Consider the following 17,488-nt stretch of genomic DNA (forward strand, 5'->3'; position numbering starts at 1 on the left):
CCCATCTCATTTTCTAACCAAGTAGCTTACGGGACATAAACCAGCTTTAGCAGTTCTAGTCCCGTTGACTTTCGAACGAATAGTCTTATTCTCAGGAATACTCAATTCTTGGGATAATTTGGTCATGAATCAAGCTGCTTTTCAAGCGCGCTCTTTCCGGAGGGACTTTGTTGGACTGTCTTTAAAGTGGCTGTAATCAGTAAAAATGAAAATGTCGCTTAAAACTATTTATTGGTCATAATGAGCCCAAATTAATTGTTTCGGTGTTTGACAAGAGATCAGTGAAACTAAGCAGATTAAACTCGCAATTAGGTTAGATTCTCCGACTACCTTAGGTGCACCTCAAACAATTGTACACAAAGCTCACTGTCTCTCTCATGCAGGTGTTTCACTCTGGGCATTGCCTGGAAAACGTCGATCATTTACAAACTGTAAAGTGACTTTAATGGACTTCATTGTTGTAGGTAATGGATAGCAAGGTCCTAGAGGTAATGCTAGCTAGTTCTGAGAAGGTGCAACAATGAAAATAGTTTCAACCATGTTACAATATTATTCAGTAATATGTTACTTGCCTAGCTTCTAAGAGACAATCAAATTAAAAATACTGTACGCGTTAAATCCAGCTGCAATCACACCTGGGCGAAAGTAATTCCAGAAATTGTGCCTCAAATCCCCAAGGCTTACTAACAACAAGAACGAACAGGAAGATACGAGTTATTTGGAAACAAAACAAACGTTCCTCTAATGAGCAGTTGAGGGAGTAGTTCTACCTCAAAGTTCTATTCGGCGATGGATGAACGTGGTGTCAAGAAGCAGATTCCTCGTCTATTAGACCAGGTGTTGAACTTCAGTGGCAACTTCCGGTGGGCCCAGAAAAAATATGTATCTATATTACAGACTGACAACAGATTGCAAGAGCATCTATCAATTGTGACCTCGTAACCTCAAGGGCAGTAAATTAACGATTGACTGTCAGTGCAGTGAATTAAGCAATCACTAAAGCTTACTCCCTAAAGTTCTCTTCATCTTGGTACCCTACCCAAGCCACGACTTTTATCGTTATGTCAACATCATCGTATATAACCTGTCACTATTTAAATAGCTATTATTTTAATGGTACAGTGTGCATTTCCATCATTTGTATTTTTAGTATTGTCAAGAGTTGGCTTTACACCAGAGTGAAACTTTAATTAGTTAAAGTGTCCACATCATGCTAGATGATACCAACAATATCGTTACTCTCCATTAATACTGCAGTTAGTCTCTCTGAACGAATAGTAAGTCAATTCTGGAAAACAGTGTGTTACCTCTCCAGCACCCCTCTCGCACTGAAACATTCCATAGGAGACGAACACTGCCTTCACACATCAGACTAAAATACAGTGTTCGAGTTATACCAGTCACACATAAAACTTAACCATTCGATTTTTTAACTGCAATACTTGACCTTCACTAATCTACGCCAATCCATCACTCGAGGTAAATAGTATAGTGTAATTTCGCAAGGGCGGGGTATCATTATGAGAAGTGCACCGTTAGATCACAAGTTTGCTTTTAGAAGTGTGTTCCCGCCGTGTCTCATCCTGACGAGAGAAGCGCGGAATGCTCAACTTAATGTTGTCCCAATGCTGGTTTAGAATAAAACATTCGTGAACTGTCTATTTTTTTAAAAATATCATCTTTTTTTTCCTCATCAACCACTTCGGAGGCGCTATGACACACTTCTAGAGCAGGTGGGACTTGAATCCGGATCTCCCATTCCGAGGGTAACGATGCTACCATTGTACCACAAGAGTTGTCAATAACCCAATACCATTAAAAACGTAACCATATTCTACTAATTTTCATTTAAATGTTAAAATTGGCTCCGTGCCAGTTGGGCTAAGACAACATGACCAACCTCTCAAAATGATCTCCGAATTTTAATTGGTTCAGATCAACCCTTTCAAATCATCCGGCCACAGTGCCCCGTGCAATAACTTGATTGAAACCCACACGGGAGCTCGGGAAAACAATAAGGTATCGCAGGTGTGGAGATACCGCGGATAACTGTACTGTTGGTATTAATTTCTGTTTCAGTACAAAGTCAAGTATGAAGTATTAGAGTAGAATCTGATCAATAAAGCTTGTTAAATTTTCACTCAGAACATCTCCGGTCTCGCATGTTGAGATCTTTCTTCTAAGTCTTGGTTAACTCGTGCTCGACTACAGGCTCGGGGGTTTGGGCTGCACTGCGGGATGGGCTGTTCTTGGGGTTTTTTTGGCTGCACTGGAGTCTTGGTTCTAGTCAGAAGGGCTTAAAATCATACTTCACTACCGAATAACTTTGCGCATTTCAGCTTAGTCCTGTCCCAATATCTAATTTTGAATGTTTGGAAAATGCGGACACTCTCCGGCTCTAAATGCTTTAGACGGTTTAAACAGCGTATGCTCTTGTGTCGCTGTCACAACTCCCATCTCCCAGCACCGCGCTGAAGTTAGAAAGCCCACTGTGTGAAACCACAATTGGCGGGCACTGCCCCTAACCCAGCCAAGTGAAAACCTCACGCTCCGGGTTATTTTTAATCAACCTGCTGAACTCTCTTCTGAAAACCCCGTAGCAGACGTGGTTTCGGGTCCAAGAGGGAGACGTCACCACTGCCCCTCAAGTGCAGGTTTGTACTGAATTTTTGCATCGCCTTTAGGATGAAGCGGCGTTATGGTGATGCCATGGTCCAGTCCAAGAGAACAAGGCATTTTTTGGGCAAGGCAACGTAACGAATGCTGACGGAGCTAGATTGGTGCGTCAGGGCCGTGAAACCAACCTCTTAATATTTGATATGTTCGCAAAAATATTTAAGTTGACAAAATCCTTGGGTGGTATATCACCTTTTTAGCGCCAAGGTTTCAATCAGGTGTCGGCCCTTCAGGAAGTGCGAGTCCAAGGCCTACTTGCCCCAGGGGTGTCACAATGTGCCTGAACAGATTGATTTTCTAATATCTACAGTCATGTTTTACTTATCTCTTGATATTGGGCTTCCGCTTAGCTGGCAGCAAGACGACTGGAATAACCAGGGGTGCTGCCCAGGGAACCCAATATTAGCAGCAGAACGTTCACATCATTCTTTAAAAGGTAGTGGTAACTTTTTAATATCACTACCTTATAATGAAGCAAATCAGACAGGTCCTATGTCGCTTCAGTTACACTGCTAAAATGACATTTTTACAGTAAGAAAACATTAAAATAAGCTCTCGTCCTCTCGGTTCTCCCTGTTTGGCACCGGTTAAACAAAACACTGACAAAGGTTACACGCTCTCCTTCCAAAACCATCCTTTCAAATTAAAAGATGAAGTTTATATTTCATGGAAGTGCTCCCCTGCCCCTAACAGCAACAATATTTTGCCAGTTTTAATAACTTAATAATTCTTCAGAACTCAGCAGGTCTGGAAGGACCTGGGGTTCTGAAGAATGGTCAGGAGCGTTAACACTGTATTTCTCTCTGCACCGATGCTGCCACACCTGCTGAGCTTCTCCAGCATTCTCGGTGCTTGTTTGGCCAGTCCTTGTCCTAAAGGATTATTTTGTGGGTCGTGAGCTCTTTCTCCAAATGACTATACGTTCTAATGGCCTCACCACCCATTGTGTAAGTGATGTATGCGCTATTTAGTGTACTCCCCACTGAAAGCACCTGTCTCGTGAAACTGCGACTGTAATACCTACTGTTGGCGCTACTGTATATGCCTACACCAGGAGTACTGAGTCTCCAGGACCTGGATTACGTTCACCTAAGGCTATCAGTACAGTCAGTGGAAAATGGTTCAAACATGATAATATTTTGTGTTTTGAAATTCAGTTGTATTATCAATTCTATGCAGTAAAATTAAGACAAATATCACATCGCAAGGCTTCTTGCCCCATAACTGGCCTTTTACTGATCACCGAATATCCAAGACGGTCAAATCAATGCCGTCCGCCACACGTCAATGGCTGCAGTAATCGTGGGTGGATGGATTTACATACAGAAGTTACATTCTTAAGGCTCTGTCTTCTTTTACGAAGATGTGTTGAATTTAATATTACCGACCAAACGAGGTACTTGAATAAGATTAGGATGTCATGTCAAAGGGAGGATTATACAAGGTATGACCTGTTGTTTTGGAAAAAGTCTTTAAAATAACGTGTGACTATTTAAATGAAACCCTCCACATTGCAGTGTCCAAAATAACATTACTGAACCCAATGAAACTGGTTGCCTCTTTATACATGGCTAGGTTCGTTGTATTGTATCCTGGACCCATGGCTAATCACTAATTTCCCTTTAAAATGTGAGGAAGCTGTGTATGGAACTCGCCTAACTGTCTATCAGCAGATCTGAGCAATTTTCATTGTCATTTTTGCCCCATTGTGATTTGAAAGGGAGTGGGCGGATTGCAGTGGCTGGGATTAGCCTGTCTGCCCAATTGCAACAGGCGGTCTCCTGAGAGCAGATGAACTCTCACAAAACACTCAACCATTCGAACCGCAACTCCGAACAACTGCAAGCCCCTGCTCCGTCATGAAAGAGAGGCAAAAACACCAGCTTAGCGTCAAGACACCGGACAAGACTAACTACCGAGGACTTAAACAAAGACCCAGCGCACAAATAGCATCTAGCATTCTTATTCTAATAAAACAAACAAATCCCGTAGGAGCTGGCGCAAACAGCGAACATGATCATCTTTATATCCCGCAGTGTGCTGCTGTCAGTTTATTACCCGCAGATGTTTCTTATCCTCACCAGCGGAAGTTACCTGTAAGTCAGACAACCTTTTCTTTTAATGACTTAAGATTCTCGAGGATTTAAGTCGTACCTTCAGAGTTTGTTTTGGAAATGCTAATACTCGGGTTGGTGGGGGGGGGGGGGGGGGGTGCTCCGATTGCATTGTTTCTGTCTCTGGGTCTTTGTCGGACGCCCGGGTGTATTTATTTACCTGTATATTTACACTGCGGTATTCACACCACCAGCTGGTCAATTGGTTGCCTCTCCCCTCCACTTTAAATGTAGATGGCAAATAGCCATTTACTGTGCACTGGGGAGGAGGGAATGGCGAAAAGCACAGGGCGCTGGTGGACTAGGAGGGCTTGGCCCAGCACCGGACTCCTCTCCAGGTACAGTACAGTGCACTGGAAAGTCCGGCTCACTTTCTGAGCCTGCCTTCAATCTCTCGCCCCTCCCTCTCTGTGTTCCCAATCTCACTCTCCATTTCATCCGTTTAAACTTAATCCACATGTTTTCTCTCTCTCTCTAGCCCAATTACATACTAACCCAAATCCTACAGAAGATCACTGGGTTTTTTTTCTTTCAAGGGAAGCAGACGGAATGCGAACTCCCGGGGACGGCAGTGAATGGTGGGAACGTGCTCTCTCGTTTAACCCGTTCGTTGTGTAGGCGCCCTGTTAACCTGGAACAGGATCACTTCAATGTCAACCTTTCCGTAGATTTACGTCCAATGCAACACAATGACCGTCTGTTCGGAAGTGCAATTCAGCCAAGTCACCGGTTTGGAAACACAGTCGATAGGATTTTGCCTGGAGATCGCCTTAGTTAATAGACGCGATTTGACTGGAATCGCTGCTGGGGCCCTAAGTTTTGTGTGATTTGATTGATTCTTCTTGTTCTCTGTTTTAGAGCTTTGTCCTCAGTGGTGGCCTTGGGAGCGAATATCATCTGCAACAAGATCCCAGGACTGGCACCCCGGCAGCGGGCGATCTGTCAGAGCCGCCCGGATGCCATCATCGTGATCGGGGAAGGGGCACAAATGGGCATCAACGAGTGTCAGTACCAGTTCAGGCACGGCCGCTGGAACTGCTCAGCACTCGGAGAGAAAACAGTCTTCGGACAGGAGCTCAGAGTGGGTGAGTCACGGCAAATAGATCAAGTGCAGCTCTCTGTGAAATGCATTGTTTCATGACAGACTAGGGAGCAGCGTAGGAGATGAAAGCCCAGGTTTTGCCGGACTGCAGTGACCTCATAGCACAGTGGCAACATAGCACACACCGATTTCTCAGCTTTTTGGGATTCATTTCAAACCCTGTCTCGACGTTATATTGCTGATGTTGTCATCAAAGTTCTACTTTAGCATTAATATTGCAGACTATAATTTATATGCACGATACCCACTATAAGAGTACCTGTTAATCTCTTTCTCAATCTGATGCCGTTTTAATGCCCCAGATTTGGTGTGGTCACAGGGTAAGAATTGGGAGGGGTGGTTCAAGCCCTAAGAAAGTAAACAGCCACCTTTTTACCCGTTGAGGTTGTAGCAGCAATCGGGCCTCAGTGGACAGATTACACTCCTAGCTACCTTCTTCCCAGCCCCATTCCCTCCCATTTATCCCTCCATCCCGGAGGCTCCCTGCCTCATTCCTGATAAAGGGATTCTGCCCGAAACGTTGATTTTCCTGCTCCTCGGATGCTGCCTGACCTGCTGTGCTTTTCCAGCACCACTCTGATCTAGACTCTGATCCCCAACATCTACAGTCTTCACTTTCGACTAGATGATTAAGCTATGCCTGAGGTCAGAAAAAAAACGCAAGTATTTAAAGTGACCATGGCTGTCAAAGCTGAATCCGAGCTGCATGGTCACCATTGCCGTCTTAGACCTTGTGACCCCCAAATCCTTTCCACTGGGAAACCCTGCAGTATAGAATTGAAAATTACATTAGTATTATTAGCGTGCTGCTCAGGCAATACACTCAAATGAATGACACTTCAGTGACAACATATACCTACCTCTTAACAAGAATGGGCAAATATTTTAGTTGTAGGAATCAGTCTTGGGTATTTTCCTATTGATATTGTCAAAATAATTCTTAGGCTTCCGTCTGCATGATTTCAAAGATACAAGATATCAAATAGCACATTTACTTTGAACAAGCTTAAACTACTCATTGCACTGAGGCAAGTTAAAATTTCAATAGGGCAATTCAGAAATGTAAAAATACAGGTAGAATAATAGAGTACCAAAAGCAGTTTACAACCTTCATCTACTATTAGTGTTTAAAGACTACATGTTTCCCAGTTGCTTCCAATAAACTTTCAGAATCTCAAATTTTGGTCCAAATATGAAACAACCTGCTAAAAGAGTCCAGTACTCTGTACGTCAGCACTGTGCCAAATTGCATATTCTTTTATATCTTTAATTAGTCTGAAAACAGGATATCAATTACCATGATCATAAGAAAAACACAACTCCCACAATCTTAAATTACAATATAAGATAATCCATCAAATATTAATATTTAGGCTCTGAGCTGTTGTCACACTTTAGCTTGATATTATCACATTAGACCAATGATGTAAACACTTATTTCAGATACCAATCCCATAATATGCTTATTACAAATAAACCTCTGTACGCTTAAAACACTGGCTTGTACAATTTAATGTTACTGATGACAAGCTTTAATTTTACAATCACAATTCCTGTACTACAGATAGGTATCCCACATTTTCCTGCCATGATCTATAGGGATTGTTACTTACATCAATATAACTGCCAAAGCATTAGTAATAGCTGGGTGTTTTTCAAGTTTCACTTGCATCAGGTGTAATTAGGCAAGGTGATCTTATATAGAATATTTATATAGTGTTATATAGAATATAACACAATCTTGTGTTGCTTTTGCAAACAGCAACATGTTTGATACAATACAAAACTTTCATCTCTTCCAATTTGTTTCCACTTGTGTATTTTCCCCTACATCGTGATGTTATTGCCATGAAATGCATTCCACAGTGTGCTTCATTTGTATGATGAAAGCAATCTTTACAATTACTGACTATTGTATTCTATTTTGATTTTTGTTGATGAGGTTGTCATGGGTTAAATGTGCCCTTGACTGAATCAACACAATGTGACTAACATCAATATTTAATTTCTGATCAACAAAGAGAACAAATCTTACAGGAATCTTGTTTGCTTTATAACAGAACAATATCATATTACATTTTCTTCAAATGTACAATTGTTCTAAAAGAAATGTAGAGAATAACTTCATGGAAAACTATTTCTTGACAAAGTTGCAATGGCCATACTACTTTGATGGGAAGATCACTACAATTGAAAAGAGTCTGTTTAAAGTCACCAGTACATATAAATGCAATTACTAGAGTAAGATAACATTTAGAGTTTGAAGTGAATAAACATTCCCTGTAATATAAACAATATAAATATCGAAAAGATAAAAATATTGCAGTTTTAATTCTGGAGCAAAGATGATAGTTGGGGATGGGTGATGAATATACATTTGTTTGCTGTTCAGATTTATGGTGTCACCTTATATTTCTTGTATTTAATATTCAGTGGACGTTTTAGTAATAATTTTGACAGAAATTAAATGTGAACAATGATAATACACAAATTAAAAATTATCAGATGTGCTGCAAGTCCAGAAAACCAACACTTCTGGTTACTTTGTACAGCTTCAGTCTGACAGAATGCCTCCACTAGTAGGAATTAACTTCCACCAAAGTTATGTTCATGAGCTACACTGTGTGAAATAAAGATTGCATGTTGCATATTAATGTTATTCTTCAGTTCCATTTCACAAGACTGAGCAACTTTGGTGTCAGCAGTGAGCATTGACAGGAATGAAATGTTTGTTTGCTGTGTCTGCAGAATAAAGCTGTGTAATTGCTTAAACTCATTAAAGAAACATTCCAAAAAAAACATAACTATTGTATCAGAAACATTTCTATATTAGGCAAGCACACCAAAACAGATTGCTCAAACCAGTGCAAAACCAGCCTCATAGACTCATGAATCATAAGAAATTGATGTGAATGCAGAAGAAATATTCTAATATATTCACCATAGAAACAGTCCCTTTGAAAGATATATAGTGGAAAAAAGCCAGATTATGGATCACATTCCAAATTTTTGCCACAGATACATCCTGCAATTAATTCAAGATATTTACCCACTCTGCCTCTGAAAGGTGGCAGTTTCAACTGAGTACCTAAACATCCAAGCCTTAGCCTCAGCCCCATCATCCCCAAGTAACTCTTGCTGTTCATCAGGGACATCAGACAATGACACTTCCACTGCTTCAATGCAAGACAAGAATCCAACATTTGATATTTACTTATTACCTTTTGTAAAGTTAAATATTTTAAATACACAAGTAAAAGGCCATTGCCTCACATATGATGTCTTTAAAGGGAAAGTGTACGAAGACATATTTCCATGTCTCTCAGTGTTAGCCTTAGTACATTTTAATTAAACATACATACTTACTGAATAAAGGTTAACTTCTTGATATTTGGAGCAGATTCCTGCTTGTTGTCATTTCAATTGATGATGCCATGGTGATGATGTCCATTAACTCTGAAATGTGGAAAAATTACACAGACAGCTGTTTCTCTGCAGACTTAACACATCACTCAGGAGAGCTTTACCTTTATTTTTCCCACAACGAATGTAAGCAGCATGGTGTCATTAGACTAAATGGTGGCAGGTGGAGTCTTGTTTCTAACATTAAAAAATTAATATTTTATAAGCATTTGAATTTATAATAGAAATACATAAAATTAAATATTAACATGGAAAAATGCATAGTTCTCATTTCCCTTCAGTAGCATTCAGGCTTTCTGAAATTGATCTAAAGAATGTGCCATCAGGAGTTACATGCTTAGAATAAACAGAATCTCCAGTTCAGTCACACCACTGATGATGAGCTTCAAGTTATTTTGCTCATTTAAAGCGACAAGAGATCAAATACACTCATGAAAGAACAGCTTTGTCTCACCATCAATGACAAAATATCCTCAAGGTAGTGTTAGCCAGGAATTTCTACTTGTGTTCTTTGCAATCAGTGTCTGTACAATGGGACATTTATCTGATATAAAGATGAATGGAAAATCCGTAACACTTTGACACATGGCAAGAAGTATCTTGGGAATGTCCAGCTGAGGGCCGTATATGATAGTTTCTTTTTGCTTGTGTTACTCAATCCACAGAGCCCAAAGTTATCAACAAATTGGTAGCCCATTTTACATCTCTACCGTATTTTATTTCCATTCTCAGAAGAGATGTACAAAAGGGAAACTTGAAATATAAACAGAAAATACTGGTACATTCAGCAGTCAGGAAGCAAGTGTAGGAAAGAGGAATGCAGGGTTAACGTTTCAGGGTGATTACCTAGGAAACATTTGATCTACAAAACCTATAATAAAGTTATTCCACCCCTCCCCACCCCCAAATACCACTTACAGATAATCTTGGTGCTATTCCCTTGCTGATCTGATATATCCCTTTAAGTCTTCTGCTCAGACACTCCCTGTGAGAAAATGGTATAAGTAGATCCTGAGGTCAATGTAATTGAATTAGTGAGGGATGTTTGCTGACTACAAAATGCCTAAAATATCCCAACCCCAAGTCAGAAAAAAAAACAACCTTTCTTTCCCTTCTTTATGCTTTTGATTTTTTTGATGTACTATGTCTCAAAAGTAATGGATACTCAACTGTTAGAGAATTAAATAGCTGATTTACAGCTCTCCCTCTTATCTTCCTTGCAAATACCACATCTCCAACTTTTCTTCACTGTCCAAAATCTTGGATGTGTTGTCTCTCAAATCTGTGCTCAACATTTCTGTAATTCCTTGACTGAATTCAACCAGTCTGGTTTCTCCTTCACAAAGTACTAAAGTTGCTTTTGTCAAAGTAACAACTGTCATCCAATGAAAGGCAAACTAATCACTTTCATCCTTCTGAATCAATTTGTAGTCTTTGATACAGTTGATGGCACACCATTCTTTTCTAGTGCCTCCTCATTATGATCCAACTAAGTAAGACTTCACTGGCCAGATTCCATTGTTATCCATCTAGTCCAAGACAGAATACTACCTTAGAATGAATGACTTCTCTTCCTAGATCATATTGTTACATCTGGTGTCCCCCAAGGATCTAAACTCCAAACTTTCCTATTTCTCAACTACACAATATTATCCAAATATATAAGAGGTATGCGGAATATAGGAGACATTGTGGAGACATCAAAATTGGAGGTGTAGTGGAGAGCAAAAGAGGTTACCTCAGAGTACAATGGGATCTTGATCAAATGGGTCAATGGGTGGAGGAGCGGCAGATGGATTTTAATTTAGGTAAATGTGAGGTGCTGCATTTTAGAAAGGCAAATCGGGAGAGGCCTTAATGGTAAGGTCCTGGGGAGTGTTGCTGAACAAAGAGGCCTTGGAGTTCATAGCTCCTTGAAAGTGAAGTTGCAGGTAGATAGGATAGTGAAGATGGTGTTTGGTATGCTTGATTTTATTGGTGGCATTGAGTGAGCATAGGAGCCAAACAATGCGGTGCTGGAAAAGCAGCATACGAGGAGCAGGAGAGTTGACGTTTTGAGCACAAGCTCTTTATCATTTTTTTCTCTGCATTGAGTATAGGAGTTCTGAGGTCATGTTGCGGCTGTACAAGACATTGGTTATGCCACTATTGGAATACTGCATGCAATTTTAGTCTCCCTGCTGGATGTTGTGAGACTTGAAAGGGTTCAGAAAAGATTTGCAAGGATGTTGCCAGGGTTGGAAGGTTTGAGCTATTGGGAGAGACTGCATAGGCTGGGGCTGTTTTCCCTGGAGTGTCTGAAGCTGAGGGGTGACCTTAGAGAGGTTTATAAAATCATGAAGGGCTTGATAGAATAAATAGACAGGGCCTTTTCCTGGGGTGGGGGGGGGGTCTAATACTAGAGGCATAGGTTCAAGGTGAGAAGGGAAAGATGTAAAAGGGACCCAAGCTTTTCATGCAGAGGGTGGTGTGTGTGTGTGGAATGAGCTGCCAAAGGAAATGGTAGAGGCTGGTGTAATTACAACATTTAAAAGGCATCTGGATGGATATATAAATAGGAAGGGTTTAGAGGGATATGGGCAAAGTGCTAGCAAATAACACTAGATTTATTGAGGATGTCTGGTTGGCATGAACGAGTTGGACCGAAGAGTCTATTTCCATGCTGCATATCTCTATGATTCTATATAGTTAGTTTTTATATGTACACTAATAACATCCAGCTATACCTCACAGTTACTTCTATTAACTCCTTCAATGTTGTTAAATTATCAGATCGTATGTTCACCATTTGGTACTGGATAAGAAGAAATTTCCTCCAATTTAATATTGGGAAAACCAAAGCAATGCTTTGAGTCTTTAATAGAAACTCCATTCCTCTATCTCTTGATGTAACAACTATCTGAGGCTGAACCAGATCTTTGAAACCTTGCTATCATATTTGACCTTGTTTACACAACCATACTATCATTTAGATTGCCTATTCAATCTTGGTAACATCACCAGATTCTGATCTTTCCTAAGTTCAGCTGCTGCCTAAGCCCTTAACCCTGCCTTTTTGTACCTCCAGATTTGACTGCTTCAATATGTTCCTTGCCATCCTTCCACATTTTATCCTTTGCAAATTTGAACTCAGCCTTTGCTCCTCATGTCTTTATTTGTACCAAGTCCGCTTCACCCATCACCTCTATTGGTTCCTGTTTTTGTATCGTCAGCCTTGTCCTCAAATCCCTGCATGGCCTTGCCCCTCACTACCCCTAGAATCTCCCCTATCTTGCAATGCTCTAACATATATATACTCTTTATGTATGGTCTCTTGAGCATCTCAATTTTAACTGCTGTACCACTGCTGGCTGTATATTAAGCTGTAAAGACACTGGAATTCTCTTCCTGAATATTTCTGACTCTCCATCACTCTTTCTTCTTCAAGATGCTCCTTAAAATCCTACTATTTTGACCAAGCTTTTGGCCATCTGCCTTCACATTATGTATCAAATTCTACATTATAACGTTACCATGAACTGCTTGGATCATTTTAATATAGTCAAGGCACAAAATCAACACAATTTGTTGCTATATATATATAAGTACAATTGAATTAAAAATATTGGGAAGGTGGTGATAAGTGGCAGATAAAGAAGAATAATTTCTTTAGAAAAAGAGGCTGCCCTTGATCAGGGTTATCAATGTTTAAATAAGGAGAAAACTTCAATTGGCAAAAAAAAAGCTAACCAAACAATAAGGAAATCTAACTGGGAAATTAAAAAATGTAATGTAAGATCATGAAGTCCCTAAACTTCAGCTAACATCACTATTTGTTTCTAGGGAAAAAAAAGTAAGAAATAGTTAAACTGAAAATGAGTAGTGATTTGAAGGAGGTTGTAATATAGGCTTGGGATTCAGATGTTATAGACTGCAACAACAAAACTCATGCTGCTCAGCCTTCAAAATGTATCAGGATCATACTCTGAAGGTGTCAGTTCTACTTTTAATATGTTTTTTTATTTTTAATTTTTTTCTATTTTTAATTGCTTATTAAAGTTTCAATACAAGTGTCCACTTCGATCTTTGCTGTAACTTAACCATGGACCACCATATACTTCTATATAATGTGGTAATTTAGGAAATTGAACAAGATTATGATGCAGGTCATCTAAGAGATGAAGATGTTTTTGTCAACATATTTTACAGTATACTACAGTATGTCCCTAAGAATGGGCATTCTGTATGCTGTCAAATTAGTGCTTGTTAGAATGAGGGATATTTTTGCTGGGCGGTTATATATCGATCCATTTACTTCTATGAGATTGGGACCCAAACCTTGACAAGTGTATCCTCGTTAGATGCCAGATATTGTGTCCTATTCTCAACCACAGACTAAAAGTTTCTGCTGTACAAATTTGATGTTGTAGACGCAATTCCACAAAGGGCTGCGATGCAACAATTTCAAAATAATTTCATGGAGAAAAGTTAAAAAGGTAAAGTTGCCATAGTCCTCCCTGGCCATAGGGCTGCTGTTTCATTCGAGAGGGTTGACTGGTTGTGGTTTAACCGAAAGGTTGTTACGACTCAAGTAAGAGGACAAGTTGAGAAGGCAAGACTCATGTTAATCTCAGCTGATGGGGAATTCAACTCATGCTGTTGGTATCTCTCTACATTCAGTCAACTGAGCTAACAGGAGAGGAAATTCAGGCAGACATTATATCTTTAGGTCAGGGTCCAACAAAGTAATTTCAGGACCCAGGCTATTTTACAATTTTAAATTAAAAACTTTTAAATGATTTACACTCTTGATCCAACAATTTCCATCGCCTGCTTATGGTTTTGTCATTTTTAGTTTTTTGCAAATGTTGTCTTGCTTTATCCACTCAGTGTGACACTATATAGTAGATGTTTAGCAGCATGCTAAATGCATTCCATCAATCCAGCAGTTTCAATATTATTACAAACAGCTGAGCGATTTTTGAATATTCATGCTAAATTACTGTCATAAATTCATAATCATACAACTTACAACTTTAATCATCTGGCCTGTATTTTTATATTAAAAACATTTGCAGCAGCTAGGTGCATATGGAAAAGGCAGTGAAAAAAGGTGAGGGAATAATAAATGATGGTACACTAGATTTACTTCAGTAATAACACAAGAATGGAAAACATTCAACACCCAAAAACATTTATTGCAATAACATACTATAATAAAAATAGATCTTTCATAGGTTTGCTCATAGTAAGGTGAATTGTCCTTATGTATATGATACAGCACACAATATATTATTCATCCTTACGTATATGATACAGCACACAATATATTATTCTGCTGCTAATATGCATCTGCTTTGCTTTAAAGGGGCTGATAAAGTTATAAAGTTTATTTTCTGTAATTATGCACAATTCTAGACTATCTGGAGGTAAATTGCTGCCATTGAGGAAAGTTTTCAGATTAACAGGCAGTTTATTGACTCTTGATGAATGGCGATCAAATAAAGTGAACCTTCTCTATTTCTGCACTGCCTTGCTAAACAAAGTGTTTTAATCAAGGTGTAAAAATGCTTAGTGACCAGTTCAGTAGTATTGCAGATCTTTTCACCTTCTCAGCTGCTGGGGCTCAAAAGCACTTGTGGTAATCAATGTGATAAGCACTACTGTTTAGATGTAAAAGTGGACTGTTCAGGTACTAATACACAAGTTTATATTGCTTCACTGCACTGTAAATAAATGGGAATCCCAAAATAGGTGGTAAAAGGAAATTTAGGACTGCTTCTAGAGCAGGGTGAAGTGGGGCCAGTGGTGGGGGGATATGTATTTACACACAGAGGCAAAGAGCATCACTGAGTATTAAATAGTTTGCATCTGACAAGGAATATGGACAGTGAATATTGAGGAGTATTGAAATTTGTATTGAGATATCTCAGAATGGAACATGGTATATTGAGAAAAACCTATTACTATTGCACTTTTGAAAATATTCAATTTAAAATGTTCTGCCCTTTTGGGCTGTAGGTTCCACATGGAATGACATGGAATGAGGAGAAGAAGAAAACAACGAACTACAGATCAGTTAGCCTAACAGTAGTAGGGAAAATGCTAGAACCTGTGATAACACATTTGGAAAGCATCAATGGGATTAGACAAAGGAAGCATAGGTTTGTGAAAGGCAAATCATGCTTAACAAATCTATTAGAATTTAACTAGTTGAATAGATGAGGGAGAACCGGTAGTTGTGGTGTATTTGGATTAGCAGATGGCTTTTCATTAGGTCCCTCATAAGACATTAAAACAAATGGGATGGGGGTAATTTATTTGCATGGATAGAAAATTGGTTGACAGTCAGAAAATGGAGGATTGGAATCAATGGGTCATTTTCTGAGTAGCAAGTTGTGATTAGTAGGATACCATAAGGATCAGTGCTCGGGTGCTGGCTATTCATGATATATATGAATGAGGGAACCAATGCCACATTTCCAACTTCACTTATGACACAAAACTGGGAAGGATTGAGAGTTGAGGAGGTTGCAAGGAGCAAGTTGAGTGAGTAGACAAAGACATGGTGATGCAGTACAATGTGGCTAAACATAAAGCTCTGCACTTCAGTGTGCAAAACAGAAAGAAAGAGTATTATTTAAATGGTGATATTAGGAAGTGTGGATGTGTGTCTTAGAGTCACAGAGTCATTGAGATGTACAGCATGGAAACAGACCCTTCGGTTCAACTTGTCCATGCCGACCAGATATCCCAACCCAATCTAGTCCCACCTGCCAGCACCCGGCCCATATTCCTCAAAACCCCTCCTATTCATATACCCATCCAGATGCCTTTTAAATGTAATTGTACTAGCCTCCACCACTTTCTCTGACAGCTCATTCCACATACGTACCACCCTCTGCATTGAAAGTAGATAAGCAGATGGAGCAAGCAGTAAGGAAGGCAAATGGAGGCAAATGGTAAATTGGCCTTAAAGATAAGAGAATTTGAGTTCAGAAGTAAGGGTATCTTACTGCAGTTATACAGGGCTTTGGTGCAGTTTTTGTCCCCTACCTAAGAAAAAATATATTTGCCATTGAGGGAATACAGCAGAGGTTCAATAAGCTGATGTGGAGATGTCAGGACTGTCTCATGAGGACGTGATTATATTAAATGGCATAACAGATTTGAACAATTGAATAGCCTATCTCTGGTCCTAGTTTCTTTATTTCTATGTACACTGTAAGTATTAAGACTATTATAGTGGTATTGAAATACCCAAAGGTGAATACTTTACATCCTTTTTGTTAAATCAAAAAGGAAGACCTTACCCAGGCCACGGTGAAAACAGGGCAAATATTGTTTCAAGGGCGTATAAAATTGATAAAGAGGAGGTATTGGATTGGCTATCTGTACTCAAAAGTTGACAAGGCACCTGGACTGAATGAGATGCATCCAAACTTGCTGAGGGAATTGAGGAGGGAAACTGCAGAGGTACTAGCAATATTTTTTTCAGTCCTTCTTAGATGCAGGGATGGTATCACTAGGTTGGAAGTATCACAAATGCTATGCTCCAGTTCAAAAAGATGCCAAGATAAACAAAACTACAGATTAGTCAATTTAATTTGTTGGGGAAATTCCTGGAAATAACAATTTGGGGCAAAGTGATGGCCAAATGTAGATTAATTGAGGAGAGCTGGAATGGATTTTGAAAGGGAAAATAATTTTAACTACAATGATTGGAATATTTTAAAGAGGTAACAGAGCAGATTGATGAGGGCAATGCTGTTGATGCAGCATAAATGGACTGTTGTGGGCAGCATTTGATATAGAATCATGTAACAGACTTGTGAGCAAAGATAGCTTGTGAACTGAAAGAGACAGTAACAACATGAATAAAAAAAGTCAGAGTGACTGGAAACAAAGTTTATGGATAATCAATGTTTATCGGGTTGGAGGAAGGTTTGTAATGGAACTCCTCAGTAACCAGCATTGCAATCCTTGCTTTCTGTGACATATATTAAAGATCTAGACCTCGGAATGCAGATGAACTGAAACATGCAAACATTGGAAATTGTGAAGAGGACACTATCATACTTCACTGGAGCAATGTGTCAAGTTCTGGACATACACTTTAGAAAGGATGCAAAGACATTGGAAGAGTCTAGAAGAGATTTATGAGAATTCTCATAATGAGAGTTATGAATATAGA

General features: G+C 39.4%; 1 protein-coding gene across 5 annotated transcripts in view; it reads left to right on the plus strand.

Annotated features, from left to right (window-relative positions):
* wnt7bb (wingless-type MMTV integration site family, member 7Bb) overlaps nt 1-17,488 on the plus strand; it is an 81,609-nt gene that overhangs the window by 3,412 nt on the left and 60,709 nt on the right. For 4 of the 5 annotated variants that reach the window (XM_043709274.1, XM_043709277.1, XM_043709275.1 and 1 more), the window contains one exon: nt 5,649-5,875. In XM_043709274.1, coding sequence (XP_043565209.1) covers nt 5,649-5,875 — 227 coding nt within the window. Of the gene's footprint in view, nt 1-336; nt 4,773-5,648; nt 5,876-17,488 lie in introns of those variants that run through there. The other variant, XM_043709276.1, reaches the window with a different exon arrangement.

The sequence above is a fragment of the Chiloscyllium plagiosum genome, chromosome 19 (assembly GCF_004010195.1).
Source record: "Chiloscyllium plagiosum isolate BGI_BamShark_2017 chromosome 19, ASM401019v2, whole genome shotgun sequence".
Lineage (NCBI taxonomy): Eukaryota > Metazoa > Chordata > Chondrichthyes > Orectolobiformes > Hemiscylliidae > Chiloscyllium > Chiloscyllium plagiosum.